This window comes from Dendropsophus ebraccatus, chromosome 5 (assembly GCF_027789765.1).
Source record: "Dendropsophus ebraccatus isolate aDenEbr1 chromosome 5, aDenEbr1.pat, whole genome shotgun sequence".
In the NCBI taxonomy this organism is placed as follows: Eukaryota; Metazoa; Chordata; class Amphibia; order Anura; family Hylidae; genus Dendropsophus; species Dendropsophus ebraccatus.
This window is the reverse complement of record NC_091458.1, coordinates 23,305,242-23,321,943: the sequence shown is the minus strand read 5'-3', so window position 1 is coordinate 23,321,943 and position 16,702 is coordinate 23,305,242. Positions and strand designations below refer to the sequence as shown.

Genomic DNA, 16,702 nt, shown 5'->3' with positions numbered 1-16,702 from the left:
CAGTCAGTGGCCACCAACCCCACAGGCACGCACAGTCAGGGAACGGGGGCCATTGGAAGGCCCTGCGACCCCCATGCCACAGAACCAGACCTAAAAACACCACACCAGAACCCGGCCAGCACCGCCGGCGGAGAAGGTCGCCCCCAAACAGCACAAGTCTGGATGAGGTATTGCGCTCACCATAGCTGCTGCAGACAGAATGGGAAAAGACAGGAGGGATTAAAACCATGTGCACTCAGGTGTCTCCTGCTAATTGCGGTCACGTGGGTCTCACCAGGAGGAGTGCAAAACACAGAGAAAAGAGAGAAACAAAATGCGGTTCAGGGAAGAAAAATAGCGCTGCACCTCACACCTATGGCTGATACTAGTGCCCCTAGGCTAAATAAAAAACACATCAGAATTTTGTGTATGAATTGATCAAGCCATACTGCCCCATGTACCATCGTGCAGGTATCTGATACACATGGGTCCCTACACTAAGTCCACACCGTGCCAGTCAGTGGCCACCAACCCCGCAGGCACGCACAGTCAGGGAACGGGGGCCATGTTGGGTCTGGTCCTGTGGCATGGGGGTTGCAGGGCTGTTCCATGGCCCCCCTTCCCTGCTCATGCACGCCTGCAGGGGTGGTGGTCACTGACCGGCACAGTGTGGACTTAGTGTAGGGACCCATGTGTATCAGATACCTGCACGCGGTACATGGGGCAGTGTGGCTTGATCAATTCATACACAAAATTCTGATGATTTTTATGCAGCCGATAGGCACTAGTGTCAGCCATAGGTGTGAGGTGCAGCGCTCTTTTTCTTCCCTGAACCGTATTTTGTTTCGCTCTTTTCTCAGTGTTTTTGCACTCCTCCTGGAAGACCCACTTAACCACAATTAGCAGGAGACACCTGAGTGCATGTGCTTTTATCCCTCCTGTTTGTCCCATTCTATCTGCAGTAGCAATGGTGAGCGCAATACCTTATCCAGACTTGTGCTGTTTGGGGGCAGCTTCCTCCGCTAGCAGTGCTGGCTGGGAGTTTTTTTGGGGGGCATTTTGGGTCTGGTCCTGTGGCATGGGGGTTGCAGGGCTGTTCCATGGCCCCCCTTCCCTGCTCATGCACGCCTGCAGGGGTGGTGGTCACTGACCGGCACAGTGTGGACTTAGTGTAGGGACCCATGTGTATCAGATACCTGCACGCGGTACATGGGGCAGTGTGGCTTGATCAATTCATACACAAAATTCTGATGATTTTTATGCAGCCGAGAGGCACTAGTGTCAGCCATAGGTGTGAGGTGCAGCGCTCTTTTTCTTCCATGAACATTATAGTAGTTTTATTCCTGTACATATGAGCAGTATTATAGTAGTTATATTCTTGTATATAGGGGGCAGTATTATAGTAGATATATTCTTGTATATAGGAGCAGTATTATAGTAGTTATATTCCTGTATATAGGTGCAGTATTATAGTAGTTATATTCTTGTATATAGGGGCAGTATTATAGTAGTTATGCGGTTCAGGGAAGAAACAGAGTGCTGCACCTCACACCTATGGCTGATACTAGTGCCGCTAGGCTAAATAAAAAACACATCAGAATTTTGTGTATGAATTGATCAAGCCATACTGCCCCATGTACCTCGTGCCGGTATCTGATACACATGGGTCCCTACACTAAGTCCACACCGTGCCAGTCAGTGGCCACCAACCCCGCAGGCGTGCACAGTCAGGGAACGGGGGCCATGGGACGGCCCTGCGACCCCCATGCCACAGGACCAGACCCAAAAACACCACACCAGAACCCGGCCAGCACCGCCGGCGGAGAAGGTCGCCCCCAAGCAGCACAAGTCTGGATAAGGAATTACACTCACCATAGCTGCAGCAAACAGAATGGGAAAAAACAGGAGGGATTAAAACCATGTGCACTCCTTTATAAGACCCACATGACCAAAATCAGCAGGATATGGCTGTGCTCACATGTCTGGACCCTATGTCTTCCCCATTCTGTAAGTGCAGCAATGGTAAGTGTAATACCATATCCATACTTGTGTCGTTTGGGGGCAGCCTTCCCCGCCGGTGGTGTTGGCCGGGTTTTGGTGGGGCTTTTTGGGTCTGGTCCTGTGACATTGGGGTTGCAGGGCCATTCCATGGCCTCCCTTCCCTGCACGTGCACGCTTTGCGGCGTTGGCGGTCGCTGACCGACACGGTGTGGAGTTAGCGTAGGGACCCGTGTGGACCAGAGGACCTGTGCGGTGGTACACGGGGCAATATGGCTTGATCAATTCATATACAGACACTCTGGTGTTGATTTTTAATATAGGCCTAGCGGCATTAGTATCAGCCATAGATGGGATGTGCAGCGGTTCCATTCTCTCCAGTTCGTATTATAGTAGTTATATTCCTATACATAGGAGCAGTATTATAGTAGTTATTTTCTTGTATATAGGAGCAGTATTATAGTACTTATATTCCTGTATAAAGGAACAGTATTATAGTAGTTATATTCTTGTATATAGGAGCAGTATTATAGTAGTTATATTCTTGTATATGGGAGGCAGTAATATAGTAGTTATATTCCTGTATATAGAAGCAGTATTATAGTAGCTATATTCTTGTATATAGGGGCAGTATTATAGTACTTATAGTGTCAGCCATAGGTGTGAGGTGCAGCGCTCTTTTTCTTCCCTGAACATTATAGTAGTTATATTCCTGTACATATGAGCAGTATTATAGTAGTTATATTCTTGTATATAGGGGGCAGTATTATAGTAGTTATATTCTTGTATATAGGGGGCATTATTATAGTAGATATATTCTTGTATATAGGAGCAGTATTATAGTAGTTATATTCCTGTATATAGGTGCAGTATTATAGTAGTTATATTCTTGTATATAGGGGCAGTATTATAGTAGTTATTTTTGGCCCTGACATACAGCATTCATTCTACGCCTGAAAGCAATGAAATATACACTGGCAGATTGTATACTTATTATAAATGGGTTGCTATAATTAGTATTAATCCATTCCATGTAGCCAAAATGAAAAATTCTTCCAATTCTCAGAAAGGTCAGAACACTAATAATATTGGCTGGCATCTTTGGCCAGTGCCATAAAAGAAAATCACTATAACAATCTGTACTGGAATATGAGGACTTCTGGTCCTGTAATCACTTAGGCGGACATTTATCAAACTGGTGTAAAGTAGAATTGTCTTAGTTGCCCCTAGCAACCAATCAGATTTCAATTTTCATTCCTCCCTGATTCTTTGAAAAATGAAAGGTGAAATTTGATTGGTTGCTAGGGGCAACTAAGACAATTCTACTTTACACCAGTTTAATAAATCTCCCCCATAGAGATAAAAAAAAAATTAAAGGAGTCAAATTAAAGGAGAAGTCCTGGGAAAACTTTCAATAAAGTATTGTAATGTCGCCCAAAAGTTATACAAATCACCAATATACACTTATTACAGGAAATGCTTATAAAGTGCTTTTTTCCTTGCTCTTACTAATGCATCAAGGCTTCACTTCCTGGATAACATGGTGATGTCACTTCCTGGATAACATGGTGATGTCACTTCCTGGATAACATGGTGATGTCGCTTCCTGGATAACATGGTGATGTCACTTCCTGGATAACATGGTGATGTCGCTTCCTGGATAACATGGTGATGTCGCTTCCTGGATAACATGGTGATGTCGCTTCCTGCATAAAATGGTGATGTCACTTCCTGGGTAAAATGGTGATGTCACGACCTGACTCCCAGAGCTGTGCGGCTGTGGCTGCTGGAGTGGATGATGGCAGGGGAACACTGAGGGACACAGGGCACTGGAAGGACACTGAGCATCCCCCTGCCATCATCCTCTCCAGCAGCCACAGCCTGCACAGCTCTGGAAGTCAGGTCGTGACATCACCATTTTATCCAGGAGGTGACATCACCATGTTATCCAGGAAGTGACATCACCATGTAATCCAGGAAGTGACATCACCATGTTATCCAGGAAGTGACATCACCATGTTATCCAGGAAGTGACATCACCATGTTATCCAGGAAGTGAAGCCTTGATGCAGTAATAAGTGCAGAGTAAAAAACACTTTATGTGCATTTCACGTAATAAGTGTATATTGGTGATTTGTATAACTTTTGGGGGGCAATACAATACTTTAAAAAATTCTTCGCCAGACTCCTCCTTTATTGCAATGTTCCTCCCTACCTTCTAAGAGCCATAGCGCTTGTATTTTTCCACCTACAGGGCTGGTTCGGGTGTCCTTTTTTGCACCATGATCTCTAGTTTTTATTTGTATCATATTGTTGTAAAAGAAAATTTGGATTGCTTTTTATAAATTTTTTTCCTGATATATAATGTCTTTTAAAAATCAGCAATCCTATTCCCCCCCCCCCCATTTACGCCGTTCACAGAGCGCAAACAGCAATGTAATATTTTAATAGAGCGGACAATTCCACACGCTACAATATATAATATTTTTATTTATTTTCATATTTTTATTTTATGGGTTTTTTTTTAATACTTTTAAAAACTTTTTTTGTAATTACACTTTGTTTTGTACACTTTTATTTTACAGTTAAACATGCAATTGTTAGATTGCATATACTGATTTACAGTATGCCACAGCATAGCATAGATCAGTGTTATCAGCAATCTCAGCATAGAGCCTTGTTGAGAGCAGACTCTATGCATAGATCGCTCATCCGACAGGACAAAGGTAAATGACCTACTCCTTCCGGTCAGTACAGGGGATCAGTCAGTCAGCGGCAAGTGCTTAACCTCAATGACTTCCTTAAATGCAGCGATCGTTATAGATTGTGGCGTTTAACGGGTTAATGACAGTCAACTGCGGGATCGCAGCTGCCTGTCATTATCTACGGCCCCAGATACACTAATGTGTGTGGGGCTGCTCTCACTGCAGCAGTCCTGCACACATCAAAAGCACCTCACTGTCAGGACATCTGCAGCAGGAATGTATATATACGTATTGTGGACGTGAAGGGGTTAAAGGGTATTCCCCTGTTATTATTGTTATTATCTATTCAGTCTCCTTCCCCCAGTTCTGAGCTGCTGCTTTCTGCTGAAGACACAAAACTCTTCTAAGACACGTGATGTAAACAAGTCCCTGACTGACTTTACCTGCAACATTGTAGCTTCTTTGTAATGCCGGAAGGGATAATCACAGTGACTTCATTAGCAACTTGACCTCAGAATAACCCTCCCAGCATTACAAAGAAGCTACAGTACAGCCGGCTTTCACCACTTCTTCGCTCCCTGCCGCTCCACCCCGGGTGTCGGGGAAAAGCTGGGGGGAGATGATAAAATGGGGTAGGTGTTCTCTAACATGGTCTATGAACTGGAACCCCAAAGGAGGAGGTGGCATATTCTACTTTTCATAGATAAAATCCTGAATATTGCACTTGGTCACTGGATATTGGCCACTGAAGCACCCACAATAGCTTAACATTTATTGTTGCCCTCAACCATCTCTTCAGCTTAACTGTGTAGACCGGGACAGGGTCAGCAGAGTCGTCTAATTATCATCATTCCTTATTAGGCAACTTAATAACAACCCTTTTGTACTGGTAGATAAAGATCAATAGAGAATATGTTAAACCAGACCCCTGAAAGTATGGGGGTATAGTTTAACATTCATAATAAGAGGGCATTTCTATGCGTATTTGGAGCATTTCTGGGTAGAATGGAAATCCTTATAATCCCCCTCTAATTTTCCACTGATAAATGGGTTTTAATTTTGTGACTGATGTCTTATACTTAGGATTGGTTCTTATAATCTGATCGGTGGGGTACTAACACCTGATACCCCTGACAATTAGATGTTTGGCAGAGCTGCTGTGCCCAAATCTACTCAATGAATGGAGCCGGAATAGAGCCGGAAGAGGACAGCGCCATTTATTGTGTAGTGGCCAAGCTGGGTTACTGCAGCTCAGTTCCCATTCACTTCAAGGGCTGCAGTAAGGCTGTGTAAGGAAACTAAAGGGGTTTTCCAGTGAAAATCTTTTTTCTTTCATATCAACTGGTTTCAGAGAGTTATATAAATTTATAATTTATTTCCTAATTTAAAAATCTCAAGGCATCCAGTACTTATCAGCTGCTGTATGTCCTGCTGGAAATGTTGGTTTCAGTCTGATGCAGTGCTCTCTGCTGCCATCTCTGTCCATATCAGGAACTGTCCAGAGCAGCAGCAAATCCCCATAGAAAACCTCTCCTGCTCTGGGCAGTTCCTGACATGTACAGAGGTGGCAGCAGAGAGCAGAGTTGATATTCTCCATCTGTAATATGACCACCTCAAAGCAGGACTCCTTTATTATGTTGCATAAAATATAAGGGGCTATCAAGGATTTTTTTTTTTTTAAATGCTTTCTTCTAAAACAGCGCCGCTCCTTAGTTTGTGTACTGTACAGTTCTCAGTTCTATTGAATTGAATGGAACAGACTTGTAATACTGCAAAGAACCTGAGGACAGGGGTGGTGCTGTTTTCTAATCCCGTATAACCCCGCTAACTGACATATGCAACTGCTGAACAAAAACAACAACAGTTTACACCTCCGCCGCCAATATCTAATTCCCCATTGAAATCAATGACACTCACCTGAAGTGAAGATAATTTTCCTTGGGTCCTGGGGAAAAAAAAAAAAAAAGAAGTAACATAATAGAAGCACCTGCCAGGAATTGCTTTGTGTTCGGAGACTATATAAACTGCTTAACTTTAATTATAAAGACACAAAACACTGACAAGCAAAATAGTGATAAATGACATCTTCTCCTTCATGAATCTTCATCTCTGCGGCTCCGGGGTCCTCGCTCCCCTGTCATCTCCAGGATAACAAATATGCCACCAATATTGCTCACTCATTCCGCTTGATAAATGAGTTTGGTGAAATAAATGGACGTTCCCGTGCTTTGCCTGCATTAGGCTGTAACGTCTATATATAATGTATTTCCAGCACTGGGAGCCACGGCCATAATGGGATTAATGCTCTAGTAATCTACTAATACATCACTATGTTCTATCAATACAAGGAACAGTATCGTAAACTAAGTGCAAACTTCTCAGCTGGTCTGGGATGTGCAGAAACCCTCTGGAAATCAGATTACTGGTGCCAGGTAGAGACAGGATGAGATGACTTGGCACCTGAGGGTCTCAGTATCTGCCCTACCACCTATGGTCTCTGAAGGTTTAGGCTCTGTTCACACACAGTATTTTTGCTTAGTATTTTGCACCCAAAACCGGGAGTGGATTGAAACCACAGAAAGGCTATGTTCACACAGTGTTGAAATTGAGTGGATGGCCGTCATTTATTGACAAATAATAGCGATTGCTTTTAAAGGAGAAGTCTGGCAAAATTTTTTACTAAAGTATTGTATTGCCCCCAAAAAGTTATACAAATCCCCAATATACACTTATTACGGGGAATGCTTATAAAATGCTTTTTTCCCTGCACTTACTACTACATCAAGGCTTCACTTCCTGGATAACATGGTGATGTCACTTCCTGGATAACATGGTGATGTCACTTCCTGGATGACATGGTGATGTCACTTCCTGGATAACATGGTGGTGTCACTTCCTGGATAACATGGTGGTGTCACTTTCTGGATAAAATGGTGATGTCACGACTTGACTCCCAGAGCTGTGCGGGCTGTGGCTGCTGGAGAGGATGATGGCAGGGGGACACTGAGGGACACAGGACACTGGAGGGACACTGAGCATCTCTCTGCCATCATACTCTCCAGCAGCCACAGTTATCCAGTTATCCACCATGTTATCCAGGAAGTGACATCACCATGTTATCCAGGAAGTGACATCACCATGTTATCCAGGAAGTGACATCACCATGTTATCCAGGAAGTGACAGCACCATGTTATCCAGGAAGTGACATCACCATGTTATCCAGGAAGTGAAGCCTTGATGCAGTAGTAAGTGCAGGGAAAAAAGCACCTTATAAGCATTTCCCGTAATAAGTGTCTATTGGTGATTTGTATAACTTTTGGGGGGCAATACAATACTTTAATAAAAATTTTCACCGGACTTCTCCTTTAACCCCTTAAGGACGGAGCCCAAAATGGCCTTAAGGACCGGAGCAAATTTCAGCAATATGACCTGTGTCACTTTTTCCATTAATAACTTCGGGATGCCTTTACCTATCTGGCTGATTCTGAGATTGTTTTCTCGTGACATGTTATACTTTATATTTCTGGTAAAATTGAGTCGATACTTACAGCCTATCTTTATGAAAAACCCCAAAATAACGTGAAAAATTGAGAAAAATTGCATTTTTCTAACTTTGAAATTTTGTGCTTGTAAGGAAAATGGTTATGCCACATAAATTAGATATGAAATAGCATTAGCAATATGTCTACTTTATGCTGACAGCATTTATTAAACTTTCGTTCAACTGTTTAAGACAGTAGAAAGCTTCAAAGTTTAGCAGCATTTTTTCAAATTTTCATAAGAATTTCAAAATCTGATTTTTCAAGGGACCAGTTCACGTTTGCAGTGTATTTGAGGGGGCTGCATATTATGAAGCCCCACAAAACACCCCACTTCAGAAACTGCATCCCCCAAACTGTTCAAAATCAATTCCAGAAAGTTTTTTAACCCTTTAGGTGAGTCACAGAAATAAAAGCTAAGAGTGTGAGAAAATTGAAAATTTCAATTTTCTTTGTAGAAACGATACTGTGATCCAATCTGTCTCATAATAGAAAACCTATTTCTAGAGAAATGCTCCCCAATTTTTATTGCCACGTTTCTGCAGTTTATAGAAATATACGATATGTGGCCCTATTGCGCTATTTGACGCAACCACAAGCCTCAGATGTAAAGGAGCGCCTAGTGAATTTTGAAGCATCCTTACAATTGGCCAATTTTCAAAGTACCACTTCTGGTTGGCAGAGGCTCAGGGGTGCCAAAACCTAACAAACACCCCTAAAGGGATACCATTTAGGAAACTACACCCCTTAAGGAATGTAAAAAGGGGTATAGTGAGCATATGGACCCCACGTGTGACAGACACAATGTGCCGGGAAATTGAAAAAAAAAAAATTTTACACTAAAACTTGGTCTAGCCTTAAATTTTTCAGGTTGATAAGGGGTTAAAAGGAAAAAAACATACAACTTGTAGAGAAATTTCCCCCGAGTACAAAAATACCCCATATGGGGACATAGTGTATCATGCGGGTGCAGGACACACCTCAAAAAGGAAGGAGCCCCATTTGGCTTTTGGAAGCTGAATTTGGCCAGAATGGAGGACAAAGGCCATGTCGGGTTTGCAGAGCCCCTGTGCTGTCAAAACAGTGGAAACCCCCCACAAGTGACCCCATTATGGAAACTACACCTCTCAAGGAATGTAACAAGAAGTATATTGGGCATATGGACCCCACTGGTGACAGACACAAATGTGGAACAATGTGCCGTGAAAATGAAAAAAAAAAATTTTTACACTAAAACGTTGGTGTAACCTTGAATTTTTCATGTTCACAAGGGGTTAAAAGAAAAAATAAAACACTAATCACGTAGCGCAATTTACCCCGATTACAAGAGTACCCCACATGTGGACACAAAGTGCAAAGCCGGCGCACGGAAAGCCTCCAAAGGGAAGGAGCGCAATTTGGATTTTGGAAGCTGGATTTAGCCAGAATGGAGGACGAAGGCCATGTCGGGTTCGCAGAGCCCCTGTGCTGCCAAAACATTGGAAACCTCCCACAAGTGACCCCATTATGGAAATTAAACCCCTTAAGGAATGTAACAAGGGGTATAGTGGGCATATGGACCCCACTGGTGACGGGCACAATGTGCTGTGAAAATGAAAAATTGTATTTTTTACACTAAAACGTTGGTGTAACTTTGAATTTTTCATGTTCACAAGGGGTTAAAAGAAAAAATGAACCCCTAGTCATGTAGAGCAATTTCCCCCGATTACAAGAGTACCCCACATGTGGACACAAATTGCAAAGCCGGCGCACGGAAAGCCTCCAAAGGGAAGGAGCGCAATTAGGATTTTGGAAGCTGGATTTGCCCAGAATGGAGGACGAAGGGCTCTCAGAGCCCCCGTGCTGCCAAAACAGAGGAAAACCCCCACAAGTGACCCCAACGAACTCAGGAATCTGTGGCTCGTACGGGGTGGGGTCACTTGAGAGGGCTTGTGGGGGCTTCCTGGCGCGGCGCCTTGGGGGCTTATCATCACTAAATGATGATGACAATGAGGAAGAGGAAGGCGGAAGTAACAAGGGATCTTCCTCTTCTCCCTCACTGGTTGTCTCAGTATCGGAGGCAATCCAGGCGAATGCCTCCTCAGCCGAGAACAACCTATGGGCCATTTTTTTTTCATTTGGGTGCCTTCACACACGGGATCCGCAGTTGATTTCACGCTGTGGATTTGCAGCGAAATACAGCGTCAGTTCATCCCTATGAGAATACATACACGCAGCGGGAATGACATCCCGCTGTGTGTATGTAAGTTAACCCCCCCACCAGCCGGAGCATACATCCCCGTTCCAGCTTGCTTCGGGGGTTTCCAGCGTCTGCTCATCCCACGCAGCCACTGATTGGCTGAGCGGGACATCCTGCCGAGAACCCCTGAAGCAAACCGGAGTGGGGAGCAGGTGATGTATGCTCCGGCCGCCTGGGGGTTAATTTACATACACACAGCGGGATGTCATTCCCGCTGCGTGTATGTATTCTCATATGGATGCACTGACACAGGATCCACTGCGAATCCACAGCGTGAAATCTGCCGCGGATCCGGTGTGTGAAGGCACCCTTAGAGGGGTGTGTAAGTGTTATGCTTTTACACGTGAAAGTGTTAGTGTGTGTGTTTTACATTTTATTTGTGTTTTTGACTTTTTTTTTTTACTTGGGGGGCAGAAAAAAAAGAAAAACAGCAGAGGGTAGAGGGTAAAAGGACAGAGGGCAGAGCGTGGCAGGACAGAGGAGAGGGTGGCAGAAGAGGAGAGAGGGTGGCAGAACGGAGGAGAGAGGGTGGCAGGAGAGGGGAAGCAGGACGGAGGGGAGAGGGTGTCAGGAGAGGGGCAGCAAGACGGAGGGGAGAGGGTGGCAGCAGAGAGGGGAGAGGGTAAGAGGAGAGGGTGGCAGCAGAGAGGGGAGGATGGATGCCGGGAGGATGGGTGGGTGCCTGGAGGGAGGAAGGAAGGGAGGGAGGGTGCCTGGAGGGAGGGAGGTTGCCTGGAGGGAGGCAGGGATGGGTGCCTGGAGGGAGGCAGGGATGGGTGCCTGGAGGGAGGGAGGGATGGGTGCCTGGAGGGTGGGAGGGAGGGATGGGTACCTGGAGGGAGGGAGGGATGGGTGCCTGATGGGTGGGAGGGAGGGAGGGATGGGTGCCTGATGGGTGGGAGGGAGGGATGGGTACCTGATGGGTGAGAGGGAGGGAGGGATGGGTGCCTGATGGGTGAGAGGGAGGGAGGGATGGGTTGCCTGATGGGTGGGAGGGAGGGATGGGTGCCTGATGGGTGGGAGAGAGGGAGGGATGGGTGCCTGATGGGTGGGAGGGATGGGTGCCTGATGGGTGGGAGGGATGGGTGCCTGATGGGTGGGAGGGATGGGTGCCTGATGGGTGGGAGGGAGGGAGGGATGGGTGCCTGATGGGTGGGAGGGAGGGAGGGGTGGGTGCCTGATGGGTGGGTGGGAGGGATGGGTGCCTGATGGTTGGGTGGGAGGGAGGGATGGGTGCCTGATGGGTGGGTGGGAGGGAGGGATGGGTGCCTGATGGGTGGGTGGGAGGGAGGGATGGGTGCCTGATGGATGGGTGCCGGATGGGTGCCTGATGGGTGGGTGGGAGGGAGGGATGGGTGCCTGATGGATGGGTGCCTGATGGGTGGGTGGGAGGGAGGGAGGGATGGGTGCCGGATGGGTGCGTGGGAGGGAGGGATGGGTGCTGGATGGATGGATGGATGGATGGATGGGTGGATGGGTGGGAGGGAGGGATGGATGGATGGATGGATGAATGGGTGGGTGCCGGACAGATGGGAGGGTGAGTGGGAGGGAGGGATGGATGGGTGCCTGATGGGTGGGAGGGTGCCTGGAGGGAGAGATGGGTGCCTGGAGGGTGGATGGGAGCACGGAGCAGCGGCGATGGCGGCAGCAGCATGGAGCGGCGGTGGGGAGGAGGAGTAAGCGGCGGCGGCAGCATGGAGCGGCGGTGGGGAGGAGGAGTAAGCGGCGGCGGTGGGGAAGAGGAGGAAGCGGCGGCGGCAGCATGGAGCGGCGGTGGAGAGGAGGAGGAAGCGGCGGCAAGGAGGAGGAGGTACTGGGGAGGGAGAGGCGATCGGGCACGGGGGGAAGAGGAGAGAGCACAGGGAAATCAGCTAGCAGCTGCTAGCTGATTTCCCTGTCACCAGAGACCGGAGGAGAAGGGGGACCGCACAGGCAGCACAGCGGGAGGAGGCGCCCGGCACAGAGGTCATCACTCCCATCATCACCTTCTCTGCCGCTGATTCTCAGCTAGCAGAGAAGGTGATGATGAGAGTAGTCGTATAGATCGCCCGTAATTGGCCGGCTGGTGATTACCGGCCAATCACGGGAGATCGGGGGCCGGCACCCACGGGCAGATGATGCCCAGGCACAGCTGTGATTGGTGCTGTCTCGGACAGCAGCAATCACAGCTCAGTGCCGGGGCCCGGAAATAGAGGAGATTGCTGAGATTGGCCGATGAGAAGTCATCGGCCAATCACAGCGATCGTCGTCACGGGGGGCAGGGAAACTGCCCCCTACGTGACACAGGAAGATGCCTGCTGATAGAATCAGCAGCCATCTTCACCGGAGCGCCGCGCGATTTCGCGCGGCGCCCATTTAAAGGGCCGGCGTACCGGTACGTCATGGGTCCTTAAGTGACAGTGATCCATGACGTACCGCTACGTCATGGGTCCTTAAGAGGTTAAGTAAAGTCTGTTATTTGCTGTTCACTCAATTTCAACAGCATGTCATGTCAACATAGCCTTTCTGTGGTTTCAATCCACTCCTGGTTTTGGTTGCAAAATACTGAGCAAAAATACTGTGTGGGAACTTACATTGCATTCTTCTAGTCAAATTTATTGTAGCAAAATGCCACAGTTTTTAAACATAGAAACATAGAAGATTATCGGCAGAAAAAGACCACTGGGTCCATCTAGTCTGCCCTTTTAGTATTTTCTTTCTTATTATCTTAGGATAGATATATGTTTATCCCAGGCGTGTTTAAATTCTGTTATTGTAGATTTACCACCCACCTCTGCTGGAAGTTTGTTCCAGGTATCTACTACTCTTTCAGTAAAATAATATTTTCTCACATTGCTTCTGATCTTTCCCCCAACTGACCTCTCACTGTGTCCTCTTATTCTTGAGCTCAGTTTTTTACTAAAACTGTTTTGAATTTGAATTATTGTAAATTTTATTTGAATTATTTATTTATTTAAGTTTTTCACTTTTCATACAGTGAGGCTGGGTTCACATTGTTTTTTTCATCCCTTTTTGCAAAAAAAAGGTGGAAAAACGCATACATATGCGTGCATCCGTTTTGATCCGTTATTTCATTTTTTTCATTAAAAAAAACAAAAAAAAAACAGATCACAGCGCATCCTTTTTTCTTCTTTACATTCACAAAAACGTGATTGACCACATTTTTTTGTACATTAAAAAGACAGATGTATTTTATTCCTTTTTTTAATGATGAAAGTCAATGGAAAAACGGATGCGTACAAATGCATATGTTGTTTGTAAAAAGGGATGAAAAAAACGTAGTGTGAACCCAGCCTGATGCATTTTCCTATTGCTGTTTTATTCAAATTATCCCTAATCCCGCCCTGCTGGCCGATTTTTACTTCCAATTTTTATTTTTTTTTGCACAATTTTATTACCCTTTAGGATGGAGAATTCATTATTTTAATTGTGATATGTCTTTTTTTCTTTGCAGCCACTAAGAAGTGGCAAAAAAAACATTTTTAAAGGGGTGGTGCGGCGCTAAACAATTATTCACTACATAACACACATTACAAAATTATACAACTTTGTAATGTATGTTGTGTTAGTGAATGGCCCCCTTCTCTGTGTTTCCCCCCACCCACGCCACCCCCGGAAGTGTAGTGCTCTATACTCACCTGACGCGTGTCGACCCCCGTCCGCCATCTTCCGACAATGATGCTCAGACAATCGCGGCTGAGCAGCTGATGACGCGGCAGAGGGCGGCCGGCACTAGGGAAGGTCGGAGCGGTTCGGACGGCCGCCCGAAGATTACATCATTGTCGGAAGATGGCGGACGGGGCTCGACACGGATCAGGTGAGTATAGAGCACTACACTTCCGGGTCTAGCGTGAGTGGGTGGGGAACACGGGGAAGGGGGCGATTCACTAACATAACATACATTACAAAATTGTATAACTTTGTAATGTGTGTTATTTAGTGAATAATTGTTTAGTGCCGCACTACCCCTTTAATACATATTTTGTGGAAACCATTATAGGAACCTGTTTATTGAATACCTTAGTGACATCACTATAACTAATTTCCTTCTTCTCCTCCTTCCAGAGTGGTGGGGCTGCTGACAGCCAGTGGATACATGCTTCTTACTATTGGGTGGCTGTCAGCAATCCACTGCTCTGGAGCGAGTTTAGGAGGAGGTGAGGAAGGGGGGCTGGCTTCCACGGGGAAGATCTGATGATGTAACTGTCAATATATGGATAGTTACTATGTACAGTATAGTATATAGTGGGCATCCCCCTATATACTGTATATGGCCCCCCAACAGAAGGCCAACACATGATGTGAATGGGGCCTAGGAGTGAAATCACTTTACATGAGGATGACTTGGAGGCTTTGGAGGATTTGTGGGAGATTTATCAAACATGGTGTAAAGTAGAACTGGCTCAGTCGCCCCTAGCAACCAATCAGATTCCACTTTTTATTCCTCACAGACTGTTTGGAAAATGAAAGGTGGAATCTGATTGGTTGCTAGGGGCAACTGGGCCAGTTTCACTTTACACCATGTTTGATAAATCTCCCCCGTTATGTCTACATGTACAACTAGAGGAACATTAAGGACAGGGGTCAGCTTCATTACACATCCCATCTAAGGATACAATGTATAGGAAACATCTTCTAGTAGTTATGTCCTTAGAGAGTAAAGGCCCTATTCCACCAGACGATTATCGTTCAGATTATCGTTAAATCGCTCGAATCTAAACGATAGTCGTTCAGTTGAAATGCAGTTAACGATTAACGACCGAACGAGAAATCGTTGATCGCTTTATAAGACCTGGACCTATTTTTATCGTTGCTCGTTCGCAAAACGTTCGCATCGAATAAGACGTCGTTCGGTTGTTCGCAGTAGATACGAACACAATAGCGAAGATATAGCGAAGAAAAAACGATCGCAAATACGATCATAATTAACGATTATCGTTCCATGGAAATGAGTGAACGTTTTCAGGTCTTTCGCAATAGCGGTCGTTTGAGATTGTTAATCGTTAACGATTATGCGAACGGTAATCGTCCGGTGGAATAGGGCCCTTAAGGAAGCCACCACATTTGCTCCAGGAAAGAGGCTTTTTAAGTGTTACATCACTGTCTGTCTTTACCGGAATGGCTGTAAATATCTTACAAATCCTATAAGAATAGATGATATCGTACCTGTCACTTCCGCTTACCTCGTTCTTATAGCGGGCCACATTAAGGGCAATATATTCACTGTTGTAGTTTGTAGAAAAGTTAACAGCATTAATGATGTGAGCTCCGACGTGCACAGCTAGAGGGAGAGAGGAAGAATCCATTAGTACATTGTCTGCATGTAGCAGAACCAGCACTGTCATTTGTAAATGATGGGTGTTATCTTTGGTTCTCATGAGACTCCTGGTTAACACACTGGGATATGACCATGCAGAAATAAAATAGTTACAGGGGTACTATACAGATTTGTAATTTACTTCTATTTAAAAATCTCAAGTCTTCAAGTGCTCATCAGCTGCTGTATGTTCTGCAGGAAGAGGTGTATTCTTTCCAGTATGACACAGTGCTCTCTGCTGCCACCTCTGTCCATGTCAGGAACTGTCCAGATCAGTAGCAAATCCCCATAGAAAACCTCTCCTGCTCTGGACAGTTCCTGACATGGACAGAGGTGGCAGCAAAGAGCACTGTGTCAGACTGGAAAGAATACACCACTTCCTGCAGGATATACAGCTGTGGATAAGTAGTGGACGACTGAAGATTTTTAAATAGATGTAATTTATAGATTTGCATAACTTTCTGATACTAATTGATTTGAAAACTATAGTTTTTCCTTTTGGATAGAATGTTTGGCTTGGCATAATATCCTTGCTAGATACAGTGAGGCTTGACTTGAAGCATATCCATTCTTCCCAGTGGAGCAGCAATGGCCTGCAGGCCTCCACACGTGTTTACAACGGACTCTCCTTAAGGAGAAATAGTAACCCTTGGACCCTTGCAAGTAAGAAGAAAGAAAAAAAAAATCTATAAAGTTGTAAATGGAAGCTGCCTTACCGCGTACAATGGCTGCATTAAAGGGGAGCTGAGCATTAAAAAAAAAAGTTGTATGATCGGCAGGCAACATGTTATAGAGCAAAAAGAACTAAGAGGATTGATATATAGTGTTGTGGGGAACGATTCACAATGAATTTCATTTTATTTATTTAAATCTTTGTTTGTTATGGGCCTAGGAGTCCAGTGGGCGGTGCTAATTGGTGATTGA

At 45.5% G+C, this 16,702-nt stretch overlaps 1 protein-coding gene across 2 annotated transcripts in view; it reads right to left on the bottom strand.

Annotated features, from left to right (window-relative positions):
* NOX4 (NADPH oxidase 4) overlaps window positions 1-16,702 on the bottom strand; it is a 132,133-nt gene that overhangs the window by 87,623 nt on the left and 27,808 nt on the right. For both annotated transcript variants that reach the window (XM_069971994.1, XM_069971996.1), the window contains 2 exons: window positions 15,645-15,742; window positions 6,600-6,627 (listed from right to left, as the gene is read on the bottom strand). In XM_069971994.1, the coding sequence (XP_069828095.1) occupies window positions 6,600-6,627; window positions 15,645-15,742 (126 nt within the window). The remainder of the gene's footprint in view (window positions 1-6,599; window positions 6,628-15,644; window positions 15,743-16,702) is intronic.